General features: G+C 35.5%; 1 protein-coding gene across 1 annotated transcript in view; it reads right to left on the bottom strand.

Moving 5' to 3' along the window:
* The window catches only part of wb (wing blister), a 470,816-nt gene that overhangs the window by 62,770 nt on the left and 380,067 nt on the right, over positions 1–27,979 (bottom strand). Inside the window, exons 29-36 of the mRNA XM_089102573.1 lie at positions 23,427–23,567; positions 18,790–18,968; positions 16,770–16,981; positions 13,887–14,989; positions 11,511–11,736; positions 9,221–9,711; positions 4,099–4,372; positions 2,247–2,400 (exon numbers count right to left, since the gene is read on the bottom strand). Of these exons, the coding sequence (XP_088958699.1) occupies positions 2,247–2,400; positions 4,099–4,372; positions 9,221–9,711; positions 11,511–11,736; positions 13,887–14,989; positions 16,770–16,981; positions 18,790–18,968; positions 23,427–23,567 (2,780 nt within the window). The remainder of the gene's footprint in view (positions 1–2,246; positions 2,401–4,098; positions 4,373–9,220; positions 9,712–11,510; positions 11,737–13,886; positions 14,990–16,769; positions 16,982–18,789; positions 18,969–23,426; positions 23,568–27,979) is intronic.

Here is a 27,979-nt window from a genome sequence, read left to right as displayed (position 1 = left end):
TCAAATTTTAATGCTGATTTCAAATATATAAGTTCCATCAAGTTTAGTTTTATTCATCAAAAGTAACGCGCCTGAAAAAATTTGTGTGATTTTTGACAAAAGGGGAAAAGATCGCCTTAAAATTATATAACCTTAATGAAAATCACACCATCATATTCTGCGTATCAGAGAACCGTAATGTAGAGGTTTCAAGCTTCTATCTACAAAAATGTGGAATTTTGCATTTTTTGCCAGAAGAAAGATAACGGGTGCGTGTTTATTTTTTTTTTTTTTTTTCCAGGGGTGATCGTATCGACCCAGTGGTCCTAGAATATCGTGGGAGGGCTCATTGGAATGGAAATTAAAAGTTCTAGTGCCCTTTTTAAGTGACGAAAAAAAATGGAGGGCAATTAGGCCCCTTCCTATGCTCATTATTTTTCCAAAGTCACCGGATCAAAATTTTGAGATGGCCATTTTGTTCAGCATGTTGGAAAATATTATAAGTATGTCTTTTAGGATGACTTAATCCTCCGAAGCTCTCGGGGGGAGGGCTGAAAGTTATGAACTTTACCCAATGTTAACATATAGTATTGGTTATTGGGAAGTATACAGAGGTTTTCAGGGGAAATTTTCTTGGTAGTGGGGGGGGGGGGGCGGGGGTGATGTGGGAGGATCTGTCCGTGAAGGAAGTTTTCATGGGGGAAGGGTCATTGCTATGAAGGGGACGCCGGACTTCCCAGCATTATTTAAAAAAAGATCAGAAATTGAATATAAAAAATAAGTTTTTCAACTGCAACAGCAGCAACATCAAAACTTTAAACGAACAGAAAATATTACATATATGATTGGGTTCACCCCCCTAGTCAATACCTCGCTCTTTAAGCCAAAGATTTCTTACTACTTTCATAAGAGCTATTTATTCTAATTAACGGCCTTTATGATTAAGCGGTCATTTTTAAAGAATTGGAACAAAATTCGAACTTTCGCTTAAAGAGCAAGGTATTCCCTAGGGGGCGAACCCCCTAATATACGAACCCCCTAAAAAACATATGAATATAGAAGTTCGTTACGTAAGTTAATTCGTAAGGTACGTATATTTATTACTAATAAAAACGTTCGCAAATAAAATTAAAAGTTTCGAGAAAGCCATTTAACCAAATAAAAGTAAATTACTATGAAAATTTTGTTTTAATTATTCATGAGCGGTGAGCCAAGATCAAAACCTGCATTTATTCAAAAACGTTCAGAAATTAAATAAAAAAAACAAGTTTTTTTAACTGAAAGCAAGGAGTGACATTAAAACTTAAAACGAACAGAAATTATTCGGTATATAAAAGAGGCTGCCCCCTCCTCAACCCATTGCTCTTTACGCTAAAGTTTGACTTATCTCACAACTCTATTTTTTTTAACAATGAAAAACTTTAGCGTAAAGAGCGAGGCGTTGAGGAGGGGACAGCCCCTTTCATATACGGAATAATTTCTGTTCGTATTAAGTTTTAATGTCGCTCCTTACTTTCAGTTAAAAAAAACTTGTTTTTTTATTTAATTTAAAAAGAAGAAGCGTGTGTGGAAAATCAACAAAAAAACTAAAACCATATGACACCAAAAAGCTTAAAAAAGCGCAGATTTCTTTTGCAGGTGTATTCTCTTTCAAAATCAACAGGTTTTAATATTTCGGTTTTTCAAACGAACAGCGTTATCAAATTTAACTAATCAGTTTAGGTAAGCACATTCATCTTTTATCTACTCAGTTCAAAAAAATCCAAAATTTGTTACATACCGAGCAAAATATTCTTTATGACTATAGACTTATAGACCTTTCATCAAACGTCCAATTCCTGAGAAAACCTCCGCTCCCTTCGCCCCCTTTCCCTCTAGTCCACTCCCCCTAGTCCTGTATTTCGTGTGCTCTTCTCCTTATTCTATAAGTACTCGCTGAAATTGTTCTGCGAAAAGAGGGAGGGGACATCTGAAAATTTTCAAAGAGTACTACATTTTAATTATCTTTGTGTAAATATTCATTTATTATTATATTTGTAAATATTCATTATATTCATTATAGTAAATATTCATTATATTTGTAGATAATTAGTAATGGGTGAATTTCCTAGAAAGTCCGGCGAATTCTACTTTCAATCAGACATACTCGGTAGAATTCACAAAGCAACGGTGTTTGGTAGTTTTCAAATTTACCATCTTCTGCTAAAACTATTGGGCTGTAGAATTTACTAAAGTAAGAATAGATTAAAAAAGAACAGAAAAATTACCCTTCAATGCATGGTCCACAGTTTTTGGAAGTGTAGAAATTCCACAAACCAATAGGTTGGTTGTTCAAAGATAGTTGATACAAACATCCTGGAATTCCACGCGCTGAAGAAATATTATATTCTTCTGGTATTCCACCAATCCAGAGACGATCACCTATTTGAAAATATGTATTTTAGAACTGTTAATAATTTCAATTTTCTTATTAAGTTTTATTAACAGGGGGAGGGGGGCTACAAAAACGTAGCATGTTCTGTCGTAAAGCATACTTTCTGAGGTATTTTTACACCTTGGCAACATTCTCAGATACTCCTGACAGGTTTGAAATCTGTGCAACTGAGTGTTAGAGGACGGATTTTTAGGATATTGCGACTCTACAGAGATTCTTCAGTAAGATTTAGCCTAAGCTTTGGTTACTAGAATTTACGGCACCCGATAAATAAATAGCTATGTGGGCGAATATTTATTTCACTTTTCTTTCGGATTCAATGAGAGAAAGGTAGAAATGGCTAGGACGCGTTCTGTGGATGAAGGATGAAAGATTGGTAAAGATTGTCCTTTTGGCCAACCGTCCAGGGCTAAGACGAAAGCAGGTCGTCCATGTTTGGGATGGGAGGATGTCGTAAGGAAATATTTAAGGGAAATGGGAACTTCCTGGGAGGGTGTAAAGAGGAAGGTTTTGAACAGATTGGGATGGAGGAGGAGTGAGCGTAGCTGTGTTTGCCTCAGGCGTCTTGGTACTGCGGTGAGTTGTTAGTAGTAGTATTAGTATTTTTGGTTAGCTTAATTAAAATAATTTCATTAAGGGTGAATATTCAATTCGTTTCTGTTTCAGACCCTTGGAGGCTCATCCTCGATAAAGATTATCGAATAGGTTAAAGCTGGTTCAAGATGGTTTGAAAGAACAATATTCTTTAAATTCTTTTTGAAAGCGAGCAACAACGTGTGATTCACTTACCAATTCAATTAAGTGACTCAGCTTAAAAAAATTTATACCTCGCCTTTTCTCAAATTAAATTAAAAACCAAACAACACGAGTTCCACCCATGAAAGTTAATAATTATATTTTTTACCTTCTAATTAATTTATCAGTTCATTAGTTGAGTTAATTTAAACATAATTTATTAATTCAATCATATAAGGATTATTTAAGACTTAACTTAAGGTGCTAAATTATGAAAAGCTATTAAACACAAGATTAGTATTTGAAATCTATAATCTGAGCTAGAGAACAAAAACCTAGTAAGCTTGACACACTGCTATTCGTGATATCTCAATATACCCCTCCCCCTAATACCCCCCCATGTAGCTAGTATAGGTTTTAACCTTGTCGGAGGTAAAAATTATTCATCTACAGCCATTATATTATATTTACAGCCTATAATATTGTTCCGATAAGATTCAATTTTTCTAAATAAGACTAGTACTATCCAAAAGGGCTATTGGCCAAGGTAGTCTCTAATGTATTGAATAACTTCTCCCCCCCCCCACAGAAAAAAACTATAGCCCGTCTAAAAAATTTGCCCCTTTTCTTTTCTTTATTTTATTCCACTCTCCGTGGTATTACTGCACAATTAACATGCAAAACTATTAATTAAATTTGCTAAACTTACCACCCAGACCCACAAACCCAGGCTTACCACCTACCACTACCATTTACCACAATCGTGTTACCTAGACTTACAAACAAACAGATTTAAAAGTTTTACCACATGAAAAAACTTTAAGTTTGAAAGTTGTTACAAAAAAAATTTAATTTTAGGCTCTTTCCAACAATCAATTACCCAAATACAACACAACGTTAAAACCTACAACACAACGTTAAGGCCTAGCCGTTCTTAAAAGTCAACAAACCTGTCTGGAAATCCGATCTTGTGAAGGCTGGCGATGAAGACCCAGTTACCGGTCCAAGTATAACTTCGTTATCAAATGCCTTAACCGATGTGACACTCAATTGTCCTACAGAGCCAATTCGTTCAGCTTCAATTTTATACCATTTTGAATCATCTGACAGATCTTCAGTTGACGTTCTAAGCTCCATCGGGTGAGTTATTGATCCTTCTGATCCACCAGACGACCAGATAAAACGGATACGTCGATTCACCATTTCGAGAAGCAAGAAGTCCGACTGGAAGAAAATTGGCTTTAAAAAAACAGTCTGGATACTAATGGTTCATTTACACATTGCGGAAATCCACCCGTATCTTTTCGAACGATGGTCCAGAGAACGCTACGTTTTAAGGCAAAGTTTTCAAATAAATGCAACAGCGTGATCCTCCTCTGAAAGCTGTTCAACAATAAAAGGCCAAATGACGTCATTTTTCCTGGGTTTCCTACAGCCTGGGTGAGATGTATCATACAAGCTGGGGTAGCCCTGAACACATTTTATAAGATCATTAAGTTTTTGACGACCCATAGTCACGGTTTTATTTATTTAAAAACCTTGGTAGGAATCCGTCCGGATTTTACCAAATCGTTGTGGAAAGCTAGAGAGTTTTTAAACCATGAAAACGGACGGAATCTCCACACGGATTTCCAGACGGATTTCCGAAATGTGTAAATGCACTATAATGTATGTTAAAAACACTTAATAACGTTTACAACTTTGTAAGTTTCAGTGGTTTAGCTTTATGTCCTATAAATGCGACTTTTATGTTTCTCGCTTTTATTATATTCCGACTTTTATTATGTTCATGATTTATCACTCTCGGTTTTTGGTTCTATGAGCTTGGGGTTATCACGAATACTAGGGGTGCTGATAGGGGTGCTGATGGCCAAGCATCAAGACATCACACGTGGTGGCTTCACTACCTGTTATTTAGATCCAAAACTTTAGAATGATATTCCAAGTGGCATTCGAGGGGCTGAGTCCATTGGTCTATTTAAAGCTGATAAGTGAAGTATTTTTCGAATGAGGATTTTTTGGAATTTTTATTTTTTTAATGAATGAATAATCGGTCGAGAGTCATCTGAGAGCGAACAAGAAGAGGACGCAGAGGTGGCAGAAAGAAATTTAAGATTGACGTGTTAGTCACCTACGGACGATTGGCCAGCCAAAAGCCTAAGCGTGAGAGTTGTTTAGTCTCAATCCTACGCGTGAGCCTACCGCCCCGGCTGATTCCTGACAACAATACTCCTACCAATGATTTCGGGTCTGATTGTCCTCCAGTATTATCGCCGCAGGTTCTCTCTTGTAGACACCAACTTCCTTCTGAGCAACGTCCGCTCACTAACGAATAAAGTAGATGAGTTAGATGTCATTCTACGTCAGAATAACATCCATATCGCCGCAATTACCGAAACATGGCAGCTCGACGAAACAGGTGGAAGGATGGCTGGTTGCAAGGTTTTCTTGAACACTAGAACAGACAGGATTGGCGGAGGTGTTGCCCTGTATGTACGCGATGATATCCCCTGCAAATATTTAGATAACTTCAATGACCCTGACCATGAAGCGATCTGGGCATTATGCAAGCCAAAACATTTACCACGAGATGTCTCTTGCATCACTATTACAAGTATCTACTATCCTGAAAGCGCCAAGAAAAGACGGCTGCTGGTATCCTACCTTCAGTCTACGTTAGACACATTACGTCAGCGGTATAGCCACCCGGGCTTCATAATAGCTGGTGACTTCAACCAAACAAAGAAACAATGGCTTGCTAATACGTTGGGTATGTCACAAGTGGTCAAGATACCCACCCATGTGACCGGGAGCACCCTTGACCTTATTCTTACAAACCTTGCTCCATATTACAAAGACGTGTCTTCGAACGGGCCATTGGGCAAAACGGACCATCACACTCTGCTGATGAAGGCAAAAAGTGAAATCAGGAAGCTTAAGAAAATAAAAGTACTCCGGAGACCTATCACGAAGTCTGCTATTAATACGTACGGACTGCGGGTCGGTACTCACTGCTTCAGCGAAGTATACAACGAAAGCGATGTCAACAGGAAAGCAGAAATATTTCAGTCCCTACTCTATGACAAATACTTGGAAGCTTTCGTGGAAAAGAAATTTGTCGTGAGTGAATCTGACAAGCCCTGGATCGCTCCAAAAATAAAACAGCTGATTCGCGAAAAAAACACTGTAAGGCAGTCAAGTGGTGACGCAACGTCGTTACGAGTATTAAGAAACAAAATAGTTAGCCTTTGTCGCGAGGCAAGAAAGTCCTTCGGAAAATCCCTTTCATACCCTGGAATAAAAGAGGATCCCTGTAAATGGCACCGTATAGTAAGGCAGATTGCTAGAAAAACAGTATCATCCAGTATCAGTATTCTGAATGATGATGGGTCCCTCGTGAATGCAAGTGACGTTAACAATTAATTTACTGAAATTTTTACATCCTTTCCTGCCCCAACTGACACTGAAATAGAGAATCTACTGTCAATATGCCCTGACGAAGGTGAAATCGAAATAGTTGAGTATCAAGTTTTCAAAGAGCTGAACAACTTGAGTCCATCCAGTAGCTCTTTTCCTGAAGAGCTGCCTATAAGGTTAATACGAGAGTTCTCTCTTTTCCTGGCCATGCCACTTGGACACATCATCAGAGAATGGTTCGCCCAGTCAACCTTCCCGTCGTGCTGGAAACGCGAATTTGTGCGTGTTATACCGAAGACTAAAACACCCAAATCTTGCAACGAGTTACGACCGATATCAATCACATCTACCCTTGCAAAAGTCACCGAGTCATTCATCCTGCGTGAATTGCTCAAGCAAACGCGGGAAAACATAGACCGTTACCAGTATGGCGGCCTCAAAGGTTGCAATACCTCGATATACCTCGTGCGCCTAGTTGACATTATCTTTAAGTGACATTATCTTTAACATTAATTTTTAGGGGGTTGACAAGGGCAGTACCTTCATCGACCTAGCTCTCGCCGATTTCAGGAAGGCATTTGACCTGATTTGTCATCTTACGGCAGCAAAAAATATGCCAGCAATGGACGCACAGAAGCGGTCTCTTGCATTAGTGATGAGCTTCCTCCAGGACAGAATGCAGTGTGTATTTCCACTGTTTGAAGGTGACTTGATCTCATACTGGTCTTAACTTACCTGTAGAGCCCCTCAGGGTACAAGACTTGCTGGTTTCATATTTATCTCCCTCATCAACTTCCTCCTTCAGAATTTCGAAGAGCGACTCAAATTCGTCGACGATTTATCATTTGTCCTCAAATACCTCGTCAGAGAAGGTGTAATCGAACGTCAGTTCAGCGAGATCCTTCTGGCATCCTTCTCTGAGGACTGTGAACGTTACAAGCTGACACTGAATGCAGATAAATCAATGATCCTCAGGTTTTGCCCCTTAAAACATGATCTGGAATTCCCGCAAGTCCCTTTCCCTGTTGTTCCATCTGCAAAAATCCTCGGAGTCAGATTATCGATGGACTGCACATTCACCGAACACGTAGAGGAGGTTATTAAGGCTGGCAATGCATCACTTCAGACCCTAGTCCTGATGCGCAGGTTTGGCTGCGACACTCAAAGCCTAAAAAATGCCTATATTACGTATGTGAGACCTCTACTCGAATACGCCGTCACTGTCTGGGGACCTTTTGTCCAGAGAACCCACTACCTTTGCGATGACCTTGAATCTTTGCAGAAACGAGCTGTTAACATAATCGTTGGTAACAAAAGTGACGACTACAACAAACTCTTGCAAGAACTGAACCTTGAATCTCTGAGCGACAGACGATTATCACTGATCATGTCCCTCGGCAAGTCACTGCTATCTCCGCCCCATCACAGACTGATCCTCCCGCCCGATGCTCCTGTTAACCAAAGAACCAGATCCCAGTCAAAGCTACAACCCCTAGTCTGCAGGACCAACCGCTACAAAAACATGTTTGTCCCCTTTTTCGTAGAAGCATACAACAAGACTCAGTGTTATTAGTATTCACGTGTTAGCGTTCTTATAGTGTTATTATAGTGTTATTTGTATTTTTTTTCCATATTGTTGTAAAGACTACATAAATTAGCCATGGCTACGCTGTTCGATCTTAATAAACCTATGTCTATGTCTATGTCTATGTCTATGAGGCTGCTGCCGTCTTTTATCAGGTGCTTTGTTACCTACCCTTGCCGGCTGTTTTAAGTGATGGATGTTAAAGCAAGAAAAATCAGTCAAAGGAAGAAATCGCCTGGTGCTTGGTATATAAGATATCGTGAACATAAACTTTGGCATACTTCTATGAGAAGTTTCGCCAAATCCAATTTCTGCTGTTAGAAAACTGAGACAAAAAACATAAAAAAATAAGAGCTACAAAATTCAAAACTAGGAACTTACAAAACTTAAAATATAACTTACAAAATAAAAAAATGAAAACCGTTTTATGTAACAGCAAAATTTAACTCACAAAATTAAAAAATTTAAAGAATTTAAATAAAAATTGAATAAATTAAATTTAATTAATTTATGTAACAGCAAAATTTAACTCACAAAATTTAAAAATGTAAAAATTTTATTGAAAAAAATAAAATATAAAAAAAAAATTGAGAAAGTTGGTTTCTTAAGAAACCAATTGATGCGTCTAAGTAATCAGTTAGGGTGATGCTTGAACGGCACTTGACTAAGAACATAATTCTCTCCGACTTTCACTCTACCTCTCCTTTGTCTACCCCTCATCTCTCTCCCACTCTCAGGGGCGTCGTTTGGGGGTGTCAAGAGGGGGCAGTTGCCCCCCCCCTTTAATATGGAGAAAAAAATTATTATACATCCCATACCCTTTGACTATCTGGATATAGACCCCTGTTGCCCCCCCCCCAATAAACATGCTGGAGATTCGCCCCTGCCCACTCTCCCTGAAGTTAAAACTCTCTCCGTTCCCTCCTGAAAGGAAACGAATATACAGAAATAACAACACTTCGTAATATTCGGACAATAAATAAAATGTGCCAGGTACAAAAACGTACTTCAAAATTAATCCCACCCATAAATTTTTTTGTAGCCCCCCTCCCATTGATTAAAATAATTACCTGACTACTACTAGGTAGATAAGCAAGCATTGCGTTTTTGTCCTTTCCTGTGATGGCGTATGTTAGTGACAAAGATGAGGTGGTCCCTGGCCTCAATTCAGGTAAATAGGACCGTATACACCTTTTGTCCTTAGCTACATTAGTCACTGATACTTTGACGCCAGTTGCTTCTTGCTTTGCCTTTTTGATTTTTCTTTTCAATTCGTCCAAATCAAGCGCAAACTTATCCTGAATGATTTTCGTCTCTTTGATTTTTCTTTTTGAAGTAATTATTTGAGTTTCGAGTAATTCATAGTTCCGCCTGGCCTCGTCGATGTTTCTTGAAATCTCTCCTGCACTCTGAGATGGTCTTATTTCCTTTTTTATTCTAGCAATTCTTTCGCGTAGAAGTGAAATTTTTTCACGAGTTTTGTCTACTTTATCTTCGATATTTGAGGCATCTGTGGCCACTTCCATTGCTTTGTCGAATATATCAAGGGCCCCCATTTGGTCTGAAAATATCAAAATACAAAGATCAGAAAGTAAAAGACAGTGAATAAAGTAAAAGTAAAAAAAAGTGTGATTATAAGACCACACTGGCATAACAAAAGAAAAACGAAGATTATCTATTCTTTTATGATTTTTTATTATTTTTTTGTTTATTTTTTTTTTCATTTCTTCTTTGTGTCTTAACTGTGAAAGAAAATCAGCTATGGAAGTGGCCACTTCCATTGCTTTGTCGTATATATCAAGGGCCCCCATTTGGTCTGAAAATATCAAAATACAAAGATCAGAAAGTAAAATACAGCGAATAAAGTGACAGTAAAAAAAAAGTGTAGTTATAAGACCTCACAGGCATGACAAAAGAAAAACCAAGTTAATAAAATAAATATTTTGTCTATTCTTTGTGGTTTTTATTATTTTTTTGTTTATTTTTTTCATTTCTTCTTTGTGTCTAAACTGTGAAAGAAAATCATCAATGGAAGTGGCCGCTTCCATTGCTTTGTCAGATATATCGAGGGCCTTCATTTGGTTCGTAAACATCCTACTACAAATGTCCAAAATAAAACAAAGTAACTAGGGCCAAAAACTACAGTGACAAAACACAACGAAAGAAAAAAGAATACGAAAAAAAAGAGAAACGAATACAATAAAAAATTAAATATTTATTCTTTTTTGTTTGAGTTTCAGTCACACAATCGGTTTCAATCTCATAAGGTGGCTCTTTTTTTTTTCTCTGTGTCTAAAGTGTGAAAGAAAATAAGTAATGGAAGTGGCCACTTGCATTGCTTTGTCGAATATATCGAGGGCCCCGTAACATCCTACCACAAATGTCAAAAATAAAACAAAGTAACTAGGGCCAAAAACTACAGTGACAAGAAACAGCGAAAAGAAAAACGAATATGAAAAAAAAGAAAAACGAATACAATAAAATAAAAAGAAAATATTCATTCTTTGATGTTTGAGTTTGAGTCACACCATTGGTTTCAATCTCATAAGGTGGCTCTTTTGTTGGTTTTTATTTTATTATTTTTTTTATTTTTTCTCTGTGTATAAACTGTGGAAGAAAATCAGAAATTCAAGAGGCAACTTCCATTGCTTTGTCGAATATATCTAGGGCTTTCAATGAAAAATATTGTCTGTATAAAACAACTTTTATATGTTGCATGACGTTTCTGCAGTACAATCAAATATAATTTTGCTCTTTAAATGTATATGAATGTGACATCATTCACATGAAATATGTTTGTTTACAAATTAAGGCTTTAAAGGATAGTCAGTAAAAGAGTGCACGTCCTGCTCATGACTCGTCAAAATAGTGACCAACTGTCTAGTGAAGCCCGTACCCCATGTTAGGAATAACGGGGCTAAGGGATGATAAATTTCTCACAAAAAACTATTATATACAATCCAAAAAATTAAAAATTCCACAAAGTCTGGAAACATACAAATTTTAAAAATTTACTGAAACTCTAAAAAGCAGAATTTTAATATCAGAAGATTCATCAAAAGAATCTGCTTATTGTACTGCCTGCAAATATGTGAGATTCATCAAGTTTAGTGTTACCCGTCAAAAGCTACGAGCCTAATAAAATTTGCTTGATTTTTAAACAGGAAGAAACACCCCCTAAAGTTCAAGGAATCTCAATGAAAATCACGCCATCATATTCAACGTACCAGAGAACCCTGCTGTAGAAATATCAAGCTCTTATACACGAAAATACCAAATAAAATATAAAAATTTGAATGTATCCAGACTTTGTGGACACCCCTTTTATAGCATAACAGTTATTTTGAAAAAAAAAATTACCAATCTGTAGCTGGTCAATTTCCTCATTGACTCGTTGATTCGTCCCTTTTCCTTTGTCTAAAATATCCTGAATTTCATCCAGAATTTCATGGTCTCCTCTGAATTGCATCTTATTCAGTCTGAACGAGGATTGAAGGTTCTTTGCTTCTTTGATTAGCTCTTCACTTTTAAATTTAGACTCGGATGCTTTTTGAACAACAGAAGCTGCATCTACCCCAGGATTTACCTGAAATTTGTTTTATTATTTCAGTAATTATTTAATTACTTATTTAGTTTTACCATAAGGTATATTATGTTAAACATTTTAAATCTAATTTAAATATTAACATTAAATGCTCTGTTATAAAAAAATATATATACATAAGTGTATTACAAAGATTTTATACTGTGAAATTAAATAGTATAAAAATTATTAAATATGATTATATTAAAAGTATTTTATATCATATTAAAGTATAATATAGTTAAAGTATAGTTATTATTTAATTGTTACTTTATTTGTATTGTTATTTAATCATATTTAATTGATAAATTAGTAATTTTGTACCCCAGAGAAAAATGTCAAAATAGACTAATGTTACTTAATATCAAAATTAAGTCACAGTTTGAAATATTTTTTTTTTTAATGTTTTGTTTGATTTTTGTTTCGTTTGTTTTTGTCCTTGGTACTTTAAATTGCTCTGCAATTATTTTAAAATTGCATAATTTTTATAGAATTGTCATAAAATTTACAGAATTAATTAGTAAAATTTTGTAAAATATTGTATCTATTGTATATATTTTGTAAAATATTGTATATGTTTTTTTTTATTATTTAAATATTTTTAGGTTATTTTAAATAGGCACTGGATACAGACCGTTTTGATCAGTTCGGTCTTAAAATTTGTCGTTGTTTTTGAAATATATGCAAGGGAAGACAGTCTTATGACTCTTAGGCAAATTTAATTCGAAGTTTTGGTCAAAATCCTAACATGGATCGATGTACTGTTAATAATTTTGAGTTTTCTGTAGAGTTAAAATGATCTTTGTTGATGACGTAGAATGACCACTTCCCTGAAAAGTTGGGAGGGCTGGTAATTTAGCCAAGTTAGTACTACCTAATAGGCTATTGCTCAGAGCCTACTCGACATTTTTAAATGAAGTGATTTTTTGTCTAAAAAGTCTAAAATATTCTTAAATTTTACGATACCAAATAGTTCACTTTGCTTTTTAAAAAATTCTCTCTTAAGTATGCAAACCCAAGAATCTGAAAATTCAATGAAAGGAGTGGTGCAAATTTCGGCCACTTTTTTGACACATTAATTAAAGATAATTTACATTAAATAACCATTTTAGATAAGCACTTCAATGTAAGTAAATTATATTCATTCTCTGATAAAATATACACCATTTAAGGGGTTATTTGGGGGACCAGGTCTCGACCCGGCACCCCAAAATAAGTTAATTCAACCCAAGACTTAGGGATAGGGACGACATGAAAGAAAAAAAAACTGCAGCGTATACTCTGTTGTGAGGATCAGAAAACTAAAAACTATATTAAGAAAAATACTCACTCGGTAGCGTGGCTTCATGTACCAGTTGTATAGCATTACACCATTGTTTTTATATCCAACATGTTTTTAACCTACTTTAACCTATATTAACCTTTTTTAACCTATTATTGCCAATAAAGGTGAAAATATGAAATAGATTATAAAAAAAAACAAAATTAGAAACAGTGAAACGTAGGCTAGAATGAATTCACTGTCCGAAAAAAAAACTTTCGTTATGCACCATCATACATCATCAGTAATAAGCACTACCAGGAAATTTTACAAGAGGAGGGGGAAGGGAGGGGAGGGCTGCCATGAGTTTGAACCAAGATTCAAATGGAAACATTCCTCGTTTGCATTGTCTTATATATTTTTTAAAGTGTTCTTGTTTCCTATGGAGGGGTGTTGCTCACTGGTTCCCTCTGCTAACGTCCATGGCATCTTTGGTATTGTTTCTCTGAGTGTTCTACAGAATTTCTGAGATATTTGTTCCGAAAATAAAAATAGAACATAAATTTAGCAGCCAAGCTTTCATATTTGGTCTATTCCCTCTTTATTATTCATTACTCTATTTATTCTTTTTGAATATAGTAGGCTAAAATAAATTACTATTAATACACCAATGCAACAAACTCATAACAATAGGCTGAAGGCTACCTAAGGCTGAAGCACTGGCAACACGCGTCTTCCATCCCACCCATCCCAAAATACAATTCAAATTAGAATATAGCCTATATTCAACCTACTTGTCCAGCAAAAGTGAAAATATGAGACATGTTCTCTGAAAATGCAATAATTCTAAAAAATAAGATCGAGGGAGACAAGATTGTTTTAAAAAACTTACCTCCGTTAATACAGCCTCGGTGGCAATGTTTGCAGCTACCGCAGCATCCCTTGCCTCTGTAATTGCCTTAACAATATTTTCGTAGCCCCGAGCTGCTCTCAACGGCTCATCAGCCACTCCTCGTGTTGTATTAAATTGGTCAAAAAGAGCCTGTGCTCTATAATCCAGATCATATGCATACCTTTTGGCTTCATCTACAAATCTTTTAATCGCACTGGTTTCACCTCGCTCGTTCCTTATTTTCCAGTTTACTTGGTTAGATTTATCAGATACTAAACTATTTATGTTTCTTACACGAGAGAGGTGCTCACGAGCCTCATTCAAGATATTTGAAGCTAGTTGAATTTTATTAGCTGCATCTCGAGACTCCTCCTGGCACTTTGAACTCTTAATAACCAAGTTTGTTGAATTTATAAAGTTAGACAAGGTCAAACCTGCTTCAGTAAGTATTTGGGCGTCTCTGGCTACACTTATAGAATTTGTGCAATATTTATCTAAATCCGCTAATCGACTTATTAAAATATCGTGCCGCCCAGACACTTCTTCAACTACATGCACTTTCATCAACATATTCAGCACTATATCCAGCAGCCCTGTACTTTTTTCAAGTTCGCTTCTTACAACAAAGTCACATATCTGATTAAAACCCTTTATTTCCACTAGATGGTGTTCTGCTTCATTGAAAGCCCCATCTACATTATAAGAAGATGGTGCTTCACCAATGATGTAATTTTTTAGATATGCTACGGTGTTTTCAATATCCATTTTTGTGTCATGCACCGTATTTAGTAGGTCTGTGCCGGCTCTGTTAGCTGCTAGCCCTTCATAGGGCAAATTTTTTGTACCATGTAAAGCACCCGTTAAGCGGAGGGCTAGAAGGTCCAATTCTGTCCTGAAATCCGGGCCGTCTAAAAGAAAAATACTTCGATCTCGTTGCAGTCTCATGTCCAAGAGTTCTTGAGTGATTTTGAGGCTATTTGTCTCAAAAGAAGCTACCTTGCCCCATGGTAAGGGTACAACATGGCTGATATTCAATGTCTGAAGAGTGGCGGTAAGTGCTTGGAAGTCGTCAAGAATCAGGCCGGTGCAGTCATCATTGCAAGCTGAAAGAGACAAAATTTAGTTGGAATTAAAAGGAGCATCGTCGGGTGAATACAGTAGTTTCGCTTCAAATTCAAAAATATCATACAATAATCATTCAGAGCAATATTTTTTAAATAAGGCTTCAAACAACATCTAAAAAAAGTGTACATAAAAAACCCTCGGCAGAATCCAGATTCAGACCACAAATATTTTTAACTTTACCAAAAAATAAAAAAATAAAAATCAAGAGCCACATAAAAGATAAAAGTCCCGTGGGTGGCTGTATCTTCTAGCCACCCATTAACATAAACATTATTCAATAAATATTAAAACAAAAACTAATTTATTATTTTTATCACAAAAACAGAAAAAAGTTAATTAATCTTCATTATTTTTTAATTTCTCGTCACAACCTACTACCAGACTCTCCCACCCCACCTCCCCGTCCAGATTCCATTCTGAAAAAAACGTGAATCTGGAGGGAAAGTTTGGTGTCTGTGGTTTTAAATACAATGTATTTTTTTTCATTTAGTTAGCTCATCATTTAGTTCATCTATCTTTTGCGTTTTTCACAAATCTCTGTAGAATCTTATTCATCTTCTTTTACACGTTAAGCCCAGTAAAATAGCTGGGCAATCCGAAGTGGTTTTCCTTGGCTGTTCTCTGATTTGAAAAGTGGCTAATCCTGGTGGGAAGTTAAGCCTTGTCAACTTGGCGTACTAGTTTTGAATTGCATACTTTTGGTTAATCTGGGGAGGAATGTTTGGTTTAAAACATCGAGGTATTTACGATTTTTTTCTCTATCATTTGCTGTGTTTTTCATTTAAGTTCCTGATTTTTTTGACGTTCTTCTCAAATCTACACCCTCTTCAATTCATATTCTAGCCTAGTAGCCGCGAGTGCGCGGAAAGAATCGCACGTTTCGTACTTGATTTTTTTTTGTATGCCTCGCCACCAGGGTTACCTATTTTAAAAGAAGATGGCACTTGCCCCGCTAAAAGAGTAAAAAAAAAAAAATAAAACAAAAAAAAAAAAAAAGGAGTTTGGCAAAAAAAGAAGCAGAGAGAAGTAATCGTTATAGCAATTATTTTGATGTGTATAATGAGTTAATTATTTTTTTTTAATGAAATTAAAGAGTGAAATTAAAACTTAAGACAGACAGAAACGATTCCGTACATGAGAGGACCTGCTCCCTTCTCAGCCCCCAACTCTTTACGCTAAAGTTCTACTTTTTGTCCCGATCCTTAAAAAACGACTCCTCAAACCCAAGGGCCGTTGAATTTGAATATTGTCTTTTAAACTCATTAAAACTTTACCAATGAGACCCCAATAAATCTGTTTTTTTAGTGTTTCGGTTACTATTTAATCCTGGTCGTTACTTGCAGGTCATTACCAAAGTTTAGAAAAGCCATTGAAGTACGTAAACTCGTCAAACTGGTGACGAAATTTTTTATTAGAAGGAGATTGTCAAAATCCAGTTGTTACTCAAAACCTATAAAATTTCTTAAAGGATTTAAATAGGGACTTCCTAATATTGATTTTACAACTAAAAAAACAAAAAGAAATAAGTTACAAATTTATAAGGTTGATGGTGTATTTTGTGGTAAAGAAGGGAAGAAAGCTCATAAATTCGAAAGAAAAAATGAATTGCCGAAAGGTTATTAATAATTAAGAGAAAGAGGGTCTTAAGAAGCCTGAGTGCTCGAAGGGGGGGGGGGAGAACCCACTAAGGCTAAATATCGATGCAATTTCGTATACCCTTGTACATTCGCAGATCAAAAATACCCAGAATGTGCTTACATTTACATTCAGATCCCAATATGACATGTCTTGGTGCGCATTTAGTGCAATGCCTGCCAGTAATACCGGGACGACATTGACAATTACCAGTTCTAGGATCGCACACCTGGCTTATGCTACCAAAAGAATCACAACTGCACGGCTCACAAGAGCCTTCAATGGCATCACCAAAATACCCTGGAGCACAGAGTTCACATCGAGAGCCAGTATACCTAAGAAGGAGAATAGTTATATCAGAAAGTAATTGCTACAGTCTAGAAACGAAAAAGGAAAGAACGAATTTACTTCTTCCAAACGAAAGCATATGTAGCACCTCTTCCTTCCCCCCTTTAAACTAATTGAGTTTTTATTTAGCAACGCTATTTAGCAGACGTTGCCCTTTAGAAGCAACAATTATCTTAGTGTGGTTGGATCAGAAACTAAAAAGGGTGAAACATAATAAAAGACAGAAACCCAAGTCCCCTCACTCCCCTCTTAAGAAAAAACCCTTTCTGAAAGTTTCAATTCAATCCAATCGGAGCTTCAACTAAAATTCAAGAACCTACTGCCACCCAGGAGGGGCGCCTACGTTACTACACTGTGGGTGGGTTTCAAAAGGCAACTATAATTAGTAATAATTAATTATTTGTTGTTACTTATGTTCCAAAATTCAAGATAATAAAAAGGCCAATGCTTTGTATCATAAGCGCAGAAAGAATTAAAGTGTTATCACCTTTTGCTGATTTTGAACATAAAAGTGACTTAAGTTGTGTTCTTGGGCAATTTTAGGATGAAGCCATTTTAGAACCTAACAAATAATTGACCACAATTAATTATGATTGCCTTTTGGAACCGACCCCTGGTAACTGTATTTCTTCATTTTACCCTCCGGATCGTGACTATAGTTATATTTTAATTTCGTATCACTATAAAATAGTTATATAAATATAAATATGTTTACAATAAAAATATAATAAATAAATATATAAGTATAGCTACGGTTATACTTAATCATGCCAATTATGACGCTTAATAATATTTCCAAGCCATGTTTATATATTCCAAGCGATTCATAGCCAATATCTGCCTAAACGGCCATCCAGCTAAGGCTAAATGGAAAGCAGGATGTCCTTGAATGGAGTGGGAGGAAGTTTTAAGAAAAATTTAAAGGAAAAGGAACTTCAGGACAAGGAGCCAAATCCATGATTTTTATTCGGAGAGGGGGGGGGGGGCTACAGAAAAAAAGCTTTAAAAAAGCATCAAGAATTTGTTAATATGTATTTTTGTTACGCTTCTATGGAATCGGGCAAAAATGTTGGGGGGAGGGAGACGTTCTAACCCGGTAGCCACCTTGATATGGTCTTGCTTCAGGAGAGGGAACAAAGAAAAAAGCACTGAACAGAGTGGAGTAAAAGTGCAGTGTGTACTACTGTGTTTCCTTCAAATGACATCGTGCTGCGATGAATTGTTAGTTGAACATCACATGAGTTGTGAGGATATTATATATTGCATTGCTGAATAATGGCATGCTTTATACACGATAGCAGGCAAACTATATTTGCGAATACGACTGCTAGTACTAGCAACTCATCATAGTAATACCGTAAGTTGGCTCATAGTAACTCAGCTAAACCTGAAGACTCAATCTTAATATCTCAAAAAGGGATATCTACTGATCGCACATAGGTTCTTAGTCTATAATTATGGCCGCTAACCACATATGACATATCTAAAAAAAATCCATTTTTTCGCATGTAATATGTTTTGATTTTACACGGCGATGTAGAATTTTATATAGACGGTCAGAACTTCTAAGTCAAATTTTTCTCTTTTTAACAAAATATTAATGTATAAAAAGTATATTTACAGTGAATTCAAGAAAGCTAAAAACAACAACAAAATAGGTATTATCAAAGAAAACGCACCTAACATCTCCCCCTTAAAGTAAAGTTCTGAGTTCTGAGTAAAGCTCTGAAAAAAAGTTCTGAGTAAAGCTCTGAAGACATACTGATAAAATTATAAATCTAGTAGGAAGACTCACCCAGGGGCACATTCACAATCATGTTCAAAAGGAGATCTGAAATTGGTAGGACAGTGGATAGCATGGTTCTTTTCTCTTGAAGGGCAAGAACAAGGCCGACAAGCGCCTATTGATGGATTTCCATAAAACCCAACAGCACACTCCTCACAATGAAAACCACCTGTATTATCTCTACAGTCCTGAAAAAAGATGGGGATATAAGCTTAACCCTTAACCTAAGTTCTGACAGAAGATGCAGGGGTGCCTATTACGGAAATGTGAAAATAGGATTTTGGAAAAGGGAACATGTAAATTTTCATTTTGAAAAAAAAATCTGTGTTATTGTAAAAAATTATTGCACACACTTTTTCGTTGTCTTGTTAAGTAAAATTGTTGTTTAGTTGTTTCATATTGTCTTGTTTTAGGTAAAAACCTACTATTAATTACTTAGGAATATAATTTTTATTTTATTTCTTATGCAAAATTTTTGTTCAAAATCCACCACTTTTCCTTGTGGCTTATTTTTTGGGCCAAAACCTTTGATTTTAAGATTAATTTCTATCTATAGAGGTATCTAGTTTTGACTGATTGGTACTTTATTTTATAGGACTTTTTTTTAAGTCTGCCACCGGAAAATTAAATATTCCTTAAAAATATACTTTAAATAGGTGTAAAATCCTTACTAAAACAGTCACTAGAAATTAAAATAGAAGCTAGACTAACTTAAACCGAAACTGAAAGAAAAAAAGTTCATGTTGAAAGTTAATTAAAAAAAATATTTAAAAAACATCTAAAAACCGCAAATTCTGGATGACACTTTCAATATGAGGCACCAACTAATAACAGTTCAATTTAAGGAGTATGGAGTGTTTACTCTTCAACAGCTGTAGTGAATTAGGCCCCACCAGGCCACATTGGGTGACTCTGGAGGCCGTGGTTCAAGCATGCCTATAACAAGGGCTTTTCCCTCGAGGCATCAGGGGGAATAAACTGACAATGGAAATGGAAAGGAAAATTAAATTTAAGAAATAGATCTCTTTTCAATTTAAGAATTGTATATCACTCAATAATATTTGCGTAATTGACAAAGTCTGCTAATCACTTATGTATAGCAACTGTTTAAATTAGAGGAAAAGGGCTATCTAGGCAATTTTGTATTGACATACTCCTCCCCTTATCTCTCACTTAGAGGGAAAACAGTTTTATCATCGCCTAAAGATGAGACATTAGAACATCAGGTGCCAGCGAATCTGATTTGTTTGTAGAACCTTTGCAACAAAAACATCAGTTAATGTTGCCTTTCACTTGAACATACCTTTTTCGCTCATTTTTTTTGGTGTGTTCGACCAAGTTCGAAATTTCGGTAGATGACATGTCAGTATTTTCGTGGTCTTTATTGAACCGAACAAAGAATTTTACCTGCTTCATTTTTTTTACCGAGTGACCAAAAACATTGGGGGGGGGGGGTACCAAATAATTATCATTATCAATATATATATATATATATAACAATTTCGAACACACGAAAAAAAAGAGCGAAAAAAGTATGTAGTGTTTGTTTATTAGATTGTCTGGTGGAGGAGAGGGATTGCGAAATACATGGAGGAGACGGATTGCGAAATACACGGAGGAGAGGGATTGCGAAGTCCATGGAGGAGAGGAATTGCGAAATACATAGAGGAGAGGGATTGCGAAATACATGGAGGAGAGGGATTGCGAAATACATGGAGGAGAGGGATTGCGAAATACATGAAGGAGAGGAATTGCGAAATACATGGAGGAGAGGGATTGCGAAATACATTGTAGATGAATTCGCAGTCTCTTGCGTCGTATGATTCTTGCAACTGATAGTGGTCAAAGCTCAGGCGAGTCTCTGACTGATCATTATGGCTCTTTGGAGCAAAAGAAAGGAAAGGTTTTGATCTGGGAGCCCGTATTTGACTCTCTAGCCCTGTTTTTACTTCAAAAAATGTTAGATTTGGGTCTTGGAGCTACTCAGGAACAGCAAATAATAAAAATAATAAAAAGTAAGAACCTTCTCCGAGCAAGCGAAAGGCGAAAGAATCAAAAGAGGGTGGATTAAATGACGCACTTGTTAAAAAGGTATTAGTGGAACAGTCGGTATCAATGAAGGTACTACGATTCATAAAAGAGCTTGCTAAAATTGCTTTCTCTGAGCCACGGAAAGTAGCTAGGCTTAAAGAATTGTTTGAGTGCTAGCATGAACCGGCAAACGCTACTAATATTATTATTCCCAAGGTAAACACTGAAATTTAGGCTGCTCTGTCGTTTGAGCAGATTAAATTAGACTCTTTCATTCAACAGACGGCACAGGATGTAAAAACAACTTTAGAAATATTTAATTTTATTATATACAATTATTATACAAGTAAAATTATTATATACAATTTAATTTATATTATACAATTTATTTTACAATTTAATGTATATTATACAATTTATTATACAATTTAATTTATTATATACAATTTATTATACAATTTAATTTTTCATACACAATTGATTCTACAATTTCATTTATTATATACAATTTATCATAAGGTAATTAAATTGGTCTTTAGAATCTAGCTCTTTAAACAGTAAAATTAGATTAATTATTAGTAAAATTAGATTAATTAATTAGTAAAATAGATTAAAATTAGAAAAATTAGGTTAATTAGATAAAATTAGATTAAATAAGACTCTTTCATTTAACAGAAGGTACAGGATATAAAAACAACTTTTAAAAATATTTAATTTTATTATATACAATTATTATACAAGTAAAATTATTATATACAATTTAATCTATATTATACAATTTATTTTACAATTCAAGCTATATTATACAATTTATTATATAATTTAATTTATTATATACAATTTATTATACAATTTAATTTATTATATACAATTTATCATACACAATTGATTCTAAAATTTCATTTATTATATACAATTTATCATAAGGTAATTAAATTGGTCTTTCGAATCTAGCTCTTTAAACAGTAAAATTAGAAACATGGAGTTGCGTAGAAAGACTTTAGGAATTTTTGGCGGGTACGTATTTCAACACTAGTTGAAATATTTCAAAGAATTTATTGCACCGTCATAACGTGTGAACTTGCACCAAAGCCGGATAAATATTATGGAAACGTAAAACGGTCATTATGAGAATTTTTCCATAAGGTAAAATTTAAGTAAGTTTTACATCCGTAGCTTATTTATTCCTTCTCCCCCCCTTATCTATCTCTCTCCCTTCATATCTCTTCCTATCCCTTAGCACTCGGAGGTCCCTTAGCATCCCTTATGGGATCTAAATTAATATCCCTTATTAGAGACACCGTTTTATTGTTGATCTTGAAGTTGATCTAAAAGTGGCAAATCAAACAGTTCGTGGTAACGAACTGTAAGTAAGGAGTGACTCGGCTCAATGGTAACCAAAACTCTAAAAACCGTAATTTTGATACCAATAGATATATCAATAGAATCGGATTTGTATGCTGATTTTAAATATATAAGTTTCATTAAGTTTAGTCTTACCCTTCAAAAGTAACGAGCCTGAGAAAATTTGCCTCCTTTTTGAAAAAAGGGAGAAACAGCCCCTAAAAGTCATAGAACTTTAATGAAAGTCACACCATCAGATTCAGCGAATTAGAGAACCCTACTATAGAAATTTCAAGCTCCTATCTGCAAAAATATGGAATTTTGTATTTTTGCCAGAAGAAAGATCACGGATGCGTGTTCATTTGTTGTTTTTTTTGTTGTTTCTTTTTTCCCCAGGGGTGATCGTATCGATCCAGTAGTCCTATAATATCGTGAGAGGGCTCATCTGAACGGAATTTAAAAGTTCTAGTGCCCTTTCCGAGTGACCAAAAAAATTGGAGGGCAACTTGGCCCCCTCCCACGCTCATTTTTTCCCGAATTCCCCCAATCAAAATTTTAAGATAGCCATTTTGTTCAGCATTGTCCAAAATCTAATAAATATGTCTTTGAGGATGACTTAATCCCCAACAGTTCCCGGGGGAAGGGCTGCAAGTTATGAACTTTGCCCGTTGTTTACATGTAGTATTGGTTAATGGGAAGTATACAGACGTTTCAGGAGGGATTTTTTTCTGGTGGGGGAGGAGTTGGGGGAGGTATTGACTAGGGGTAAACTCCCTAATATACGTAATAAAAACATACAAATATAGAAGTTCGTTACGTAAGTTAATGTAAGTTACGTCATAACAAAATTTCGCGAAAGCCATTTAACCAAGACAATAATAATAATATGCAAATTTCTTTTTACTTATTCATGTACGGTGAGCCAAAATCAAAGCTGCATTAATTCTGAAACGTTCAGAAATTAAATAAAAAAAACAAGTTTTTTTAACTGAAAGTAAGGAGCGACATTAAAACTTAAAACGAACAGAAATTATTCCGCATATGAAAGAGGATGTCCCCTCCTCAACGCCTCGCTCTTTACGCTAAAGTTTGACTCTGTCAGACAACTTTATTTTTTAAAAAAACAAAAACTTTATCATAAAGAGCGAGGCGTTGAGGAGGGGACAGCCCCTTTCATATACGGAATAATTTCTGTTCGTTTTAAGTTTTAATGTTGCTCCTTACTTTCAGTTAAAAAACTTGTTTTTTTTATTTTAAAGAAATAGTCTAACCAGGCAATAGCCGGTTTCTCTATCACATGATTCGGCACGGCCGTTACATTCGCAGCGCCTGACCTCGCCAACCAAGTCAATTATAATACTGCTCGTTTCGTAGCCAGGCTTGTAGTATCGGTAAAAACCAATGCTTGGATTCTGAAAAAAAATATATATATAAAATAAAAATATATAATTAAATAAAAAGTAAACGACACCATAAAATTATTAAGTAAACGAATTTCTTCTATTTACACTAAAACTTAAACTTGCATAACACAAATTCGAAAATGAAAATCATCCCTGAGAAAATGTGTACCGTTAAAAATTATGTCGAAGGGGGTGCGGGCTGAAATAGAAAGTAAGAGGAGTAAGGAGGAGTAAGAGGAGTAAGGTCTATTGAATAATTTTTCGTTCCTGGGGAGGGCCTCCTCCAACCCTTCATCTTCTCCAGGTAAGCATATGTAGGTTCATCTTTTGTTTTAAATTAAAAGGTTTCTACAGTAAGGGGAGATTACCACCTCAGCATCCATATTGCGCACTTAGTCCAAATATTTTCAAATGGAGGGATGTTAATAGATTGTATCCCCTCATCCTTTTAGAATAGAAGAGAATATGATTTATTGGCTAAAATAGCACAAAAGCTAGCATAAGCACGTCAGAATTACAATAACAAAACAGATGTTTGGGAATAAACATAAAACAAAAAACTGAATCAATAATAAAACAGATGTTAGGGGATATACATAAAATAAAATTTATATCAATTATTAAAATGGGAAACAAAATAGGGGACAAAAGAGTTTTTGTACCTCACGGTCGTCATTTGGGGATACAGGTCAATTTGGGTATTTGGAGCTCTATGAGCATTGAGTCTTGTATTAGAAAGGGTTGGGGGGTTTTATTTAAAAGGCGGAAGAAAATGTCGATGATAGTCAGAACTAGGGCACTTGTGACCAAAATTCATAGTGAGGATGTGAAGTCATGATTCAATTGTAGCAAGTTCAAGTCTAGCCAAACCTTCATCGTATGTAGTATAGGACGTCCCCAGTATAATTTTTATTGCTATGTATTGAATACTATCAATTTTAGAACATTGGTCTTGGGTCAACCCAGGGTTCCAGACAGGGCAAGCATATTCCAGACAGGGTCTTATATAAGAACAATAATTATTTTAAGGTTTTGGATTGATATGGAGAACCGTTTGAGAAGGGAGAAAGATTTAAGGAGAAAACTACCAGACTTAAATAAGTGGGAAATGTGGGAGTTCCTTGTAAGGTCTTTGTCTAACTGCACACGAAGCAGTTTAACCGTATTTAAATTTGGTACGCAAAGGTAATTATTGATAGGGGGTATTTTTTAAAAAAAGAAAATAGCATGAAACTGCTTTTGGGTATGCTTAAGTTGAGTTTAACATTGTCGAGATCAGTCTATAAATTGTTAATGAGTGAATCGAGTGTAACATTCAAAGTATTAGATGTTTGACAAAGGTTCAGTAATGTCAAATCACCCGCAAATTTAAATGATTTGGCGTAGTTTGGTAAAATCTTTTTAAAAACAATTAGAAATGCTAAAAGGCCTAACTTAGTTTCTTGAGGTGCTCCATAGGAAATCAAGGAAAAACCTGGTGAATACCCATTAGGGAGGACTTTACAATGCTCAGGGCCTGACAAAAACTAGCTACCATACTTAAAACAAAATCTCTTGCACCTAAAGCCCTTGCATTACCTATAACTGTCTGATGGCTTGATCCAAATTGTCGAAGGCTTTGCTAATATCAGCAAAAACAGCCTCAACGTAGGAACTATTCAACCCAAGATGTTTGAAAATAGTGTCAACTATATAAATTAAGCAATGCGTCGTGCTATTATTCGGCCTAAGGCATAATTGATTTGGGTTGATTTTATCATGAATATCGTCAAAAGGGAAATGGTAAATAAAACTTTCAAAGAATTTAGAAAAAATGGAGGTTTTTTATATTGCTCTTAAGTCAGAGGGAACTTTCGGGGTCTTAGTTTTCGGTATAGGAGATATAATAGCTCGTTTAAAACACACTGGAAAAATACCATCTACAAAACACTGGTTAAAAATAGCAGTTAAAGGTCTTTTGATCTGAAGGACTTTCCACAAAAAGTTGGGAAAACTTTGCGGTTAAAATGCCCTTTTTTAAGGCATAAGAAAAGATCCGCTTGACTTATCTAAAAGAATAACTAACCCCCATCCCACGCCAGAACTGTTGTATAACTACGCAATAGTGAATAAAATCTGTTCAATGTAATATATTAATTTCCCCAGAAATCATTATCCTTATTAAAAACCCCAAAACAGACCCTTGTCCTGCTGCGATAGAAAGAAATCAAATCAGTCCTTAATCCCTTAGTTCTATGGCAATCTACCTTAGCTCTGCCCTAGGAATGATGTATGGATGATAGATAGACTTATCTATTGACAAGTGAAATGACATCATTTTTATACAATCCTAAAAAGGGTTTAGGCCAGATTTGCCTCTCACTCACTCAGACTATCAGTCTTATAGCTTTTTCTACAATTAGCCATGGCTTGATGCCCGCAACTACTTGATTTTGCCCGAACTTTTAATATTACTACATATGCGTTTTATGTATAGACTGTATAGACTCATGTATAGACCGTATAGACTAATGTAAAGATTGTATATAGACTCATGTATAGACTATATAAACTCATGTATAGACTATATAGGGGTTATGTATTGACTATTAGACTATGTATAGACTAATGCATAGACTGTAGAGACTCAAGTGTAGACTGTATAGACTATGTAATTTATAGACAATATAGACTATGTATAGATTATATATATTCTATGTATAGACTATGTATAGACTCATGTATAGACTGTATAGACTGTGTACTCATTTTGTATAGACAGTTTAGATGCTTAGGGACGAATTCCCCACCGCGTGGCCATGAGGTCTCTTAAAATGGGACGCGATGTACTTGATACTCTTGGATAATCCTAGACCAATTGGTTACTTACTTGTGCTAGCAGCAGGACCATGTGTTACTCCGGCTCACCTAGCCTCTGAAATTAAGATGTTCCGTGGGAATTCTCAGACCAATTCAGGCTGATAAGCTGTCTCAGAATTTCTTCTGAATAATAATTGGGCCCTAGTCGGTCAAAATTGTCACTTCGTAGCACGCAATGGAGGAAATTGGTGCTTTACTGTGACATGATATATTTTGGTTATTTAAAAGGGCACGAGAACTTGTGTTAAAAAAAAAAACCTCTCCCAATATATAACGACCACTGTGTCGATAAATTCACCCCTGGGAAAAGGATTTAATGATCCCCTCCCCTCCAAAAGTTGGTATACATCTCCGCAACGCTGCGTAGCTGTTAGTAAGACTATATATGCGTTCTGCTCATTTTGCAGAACTGAATGTAGCCTACATGTGTGTAGAGACAAAAAATTGGGGAAATCGTCACTTTTCTGTGGCATGATCTCTTCTGGCTATTTAAAAAGGGCACTAGAGCTTCGAATTTCGTTCGAATGAGCCATCTCCCAATATTTTATTACCACTAGATCAAAACAGCCTCCTGGGAACAACAGCAATAACAAACTAACAAACAATTTACAATCTGTAACCACCTTTTTGTCGCAAACGCAATCTTTCGTGGCTTCGTGTATAGAAACTAGAAACCTCTGGCGAAACGTAATTGTAAATTCTGAACTTGATTGCATAATTTCCATCGAGATTATTCCTCCCCTTTGTGGGGCTTTTGCTTCTTGAATTAAAATTATGCAAATATTCCTATGCTAATAACTTTAGATGGGAGAGTAAAAACTTAAAGTACCAAGAACACCAAAATAAACACATATTTTGTCCTCTGGACCCATCTTAGGTCTATTCACACCTGAAAAATACAATTTTTTAACATTTGGCTATTTCAAAATTATGGAGTTTTAAGACCACTATCAGATTTTCGTCAGTGTTACCACGTTGAACCCTGAAAATAAATAACTAAAACTAGTTAGTAAAGTTTAAGAATAAAGTAAAGTTAATAATAATAAGAATAAAGAATAAAGAATAAAGTAAAGTTAAGAATAAACTAAATTAAGAATAAAGTAAAGTTAAGAATAAAATAAAGTAAAGTTAGTAAAGTTTTCACCCCTAAAAATTGAAACATTGACAATCTCATAATTACAAAAGACAAACGAAAGTAAAATGAAACTTGAAATGAAACTTCAAATGAAGTTTCAATGAAAATTTGAATAAGAAATGCCCAGAAGGAAAATTCAGGAATTAGTTAAGTCCCCCTCCCCCTGTATACGTCCCTGATCTTACTACTCTGGGTCTTACCTAGGAATGGGGACTAGGGGGTCTAACATTGCTCCTATTAGGATGGTTCCACTCAAAAGTACCCAAATTCAAACCTCCAAAGTACCACTAAGAAATGCATCAATGTGTCGGGGCATCAATTTCTTTCGTCCGCTATATTTAATCTAAGCTTTAAGGGGAAAATATGGCATCCTGCCCACAGCAACGATGTCATGGTCCTTTGATACTGCGATATCCAGAATCATATG

The sequence above is a fragment of the Artemia sp. Qi Xiang Cuo genome, chromosome 16 (assembly GCF_049724085.1).
Source record: "Artemia sp. Qi Xiang Cuo chromosome 16, ASM4972408v1, whole genome shotgun sequence".
Lineage (NCBI taxonomy): Eukaryota > Metazoa > Arthropoda > Branchiopoda > Anostraca > Artemiidae > Artemia > Artemia sp. Qi Xiang Cuo.
Note: the sequence above shows the minus strand (reverse complement) of the source record. Positions and strands in the feature narration are given on the sequence as shown.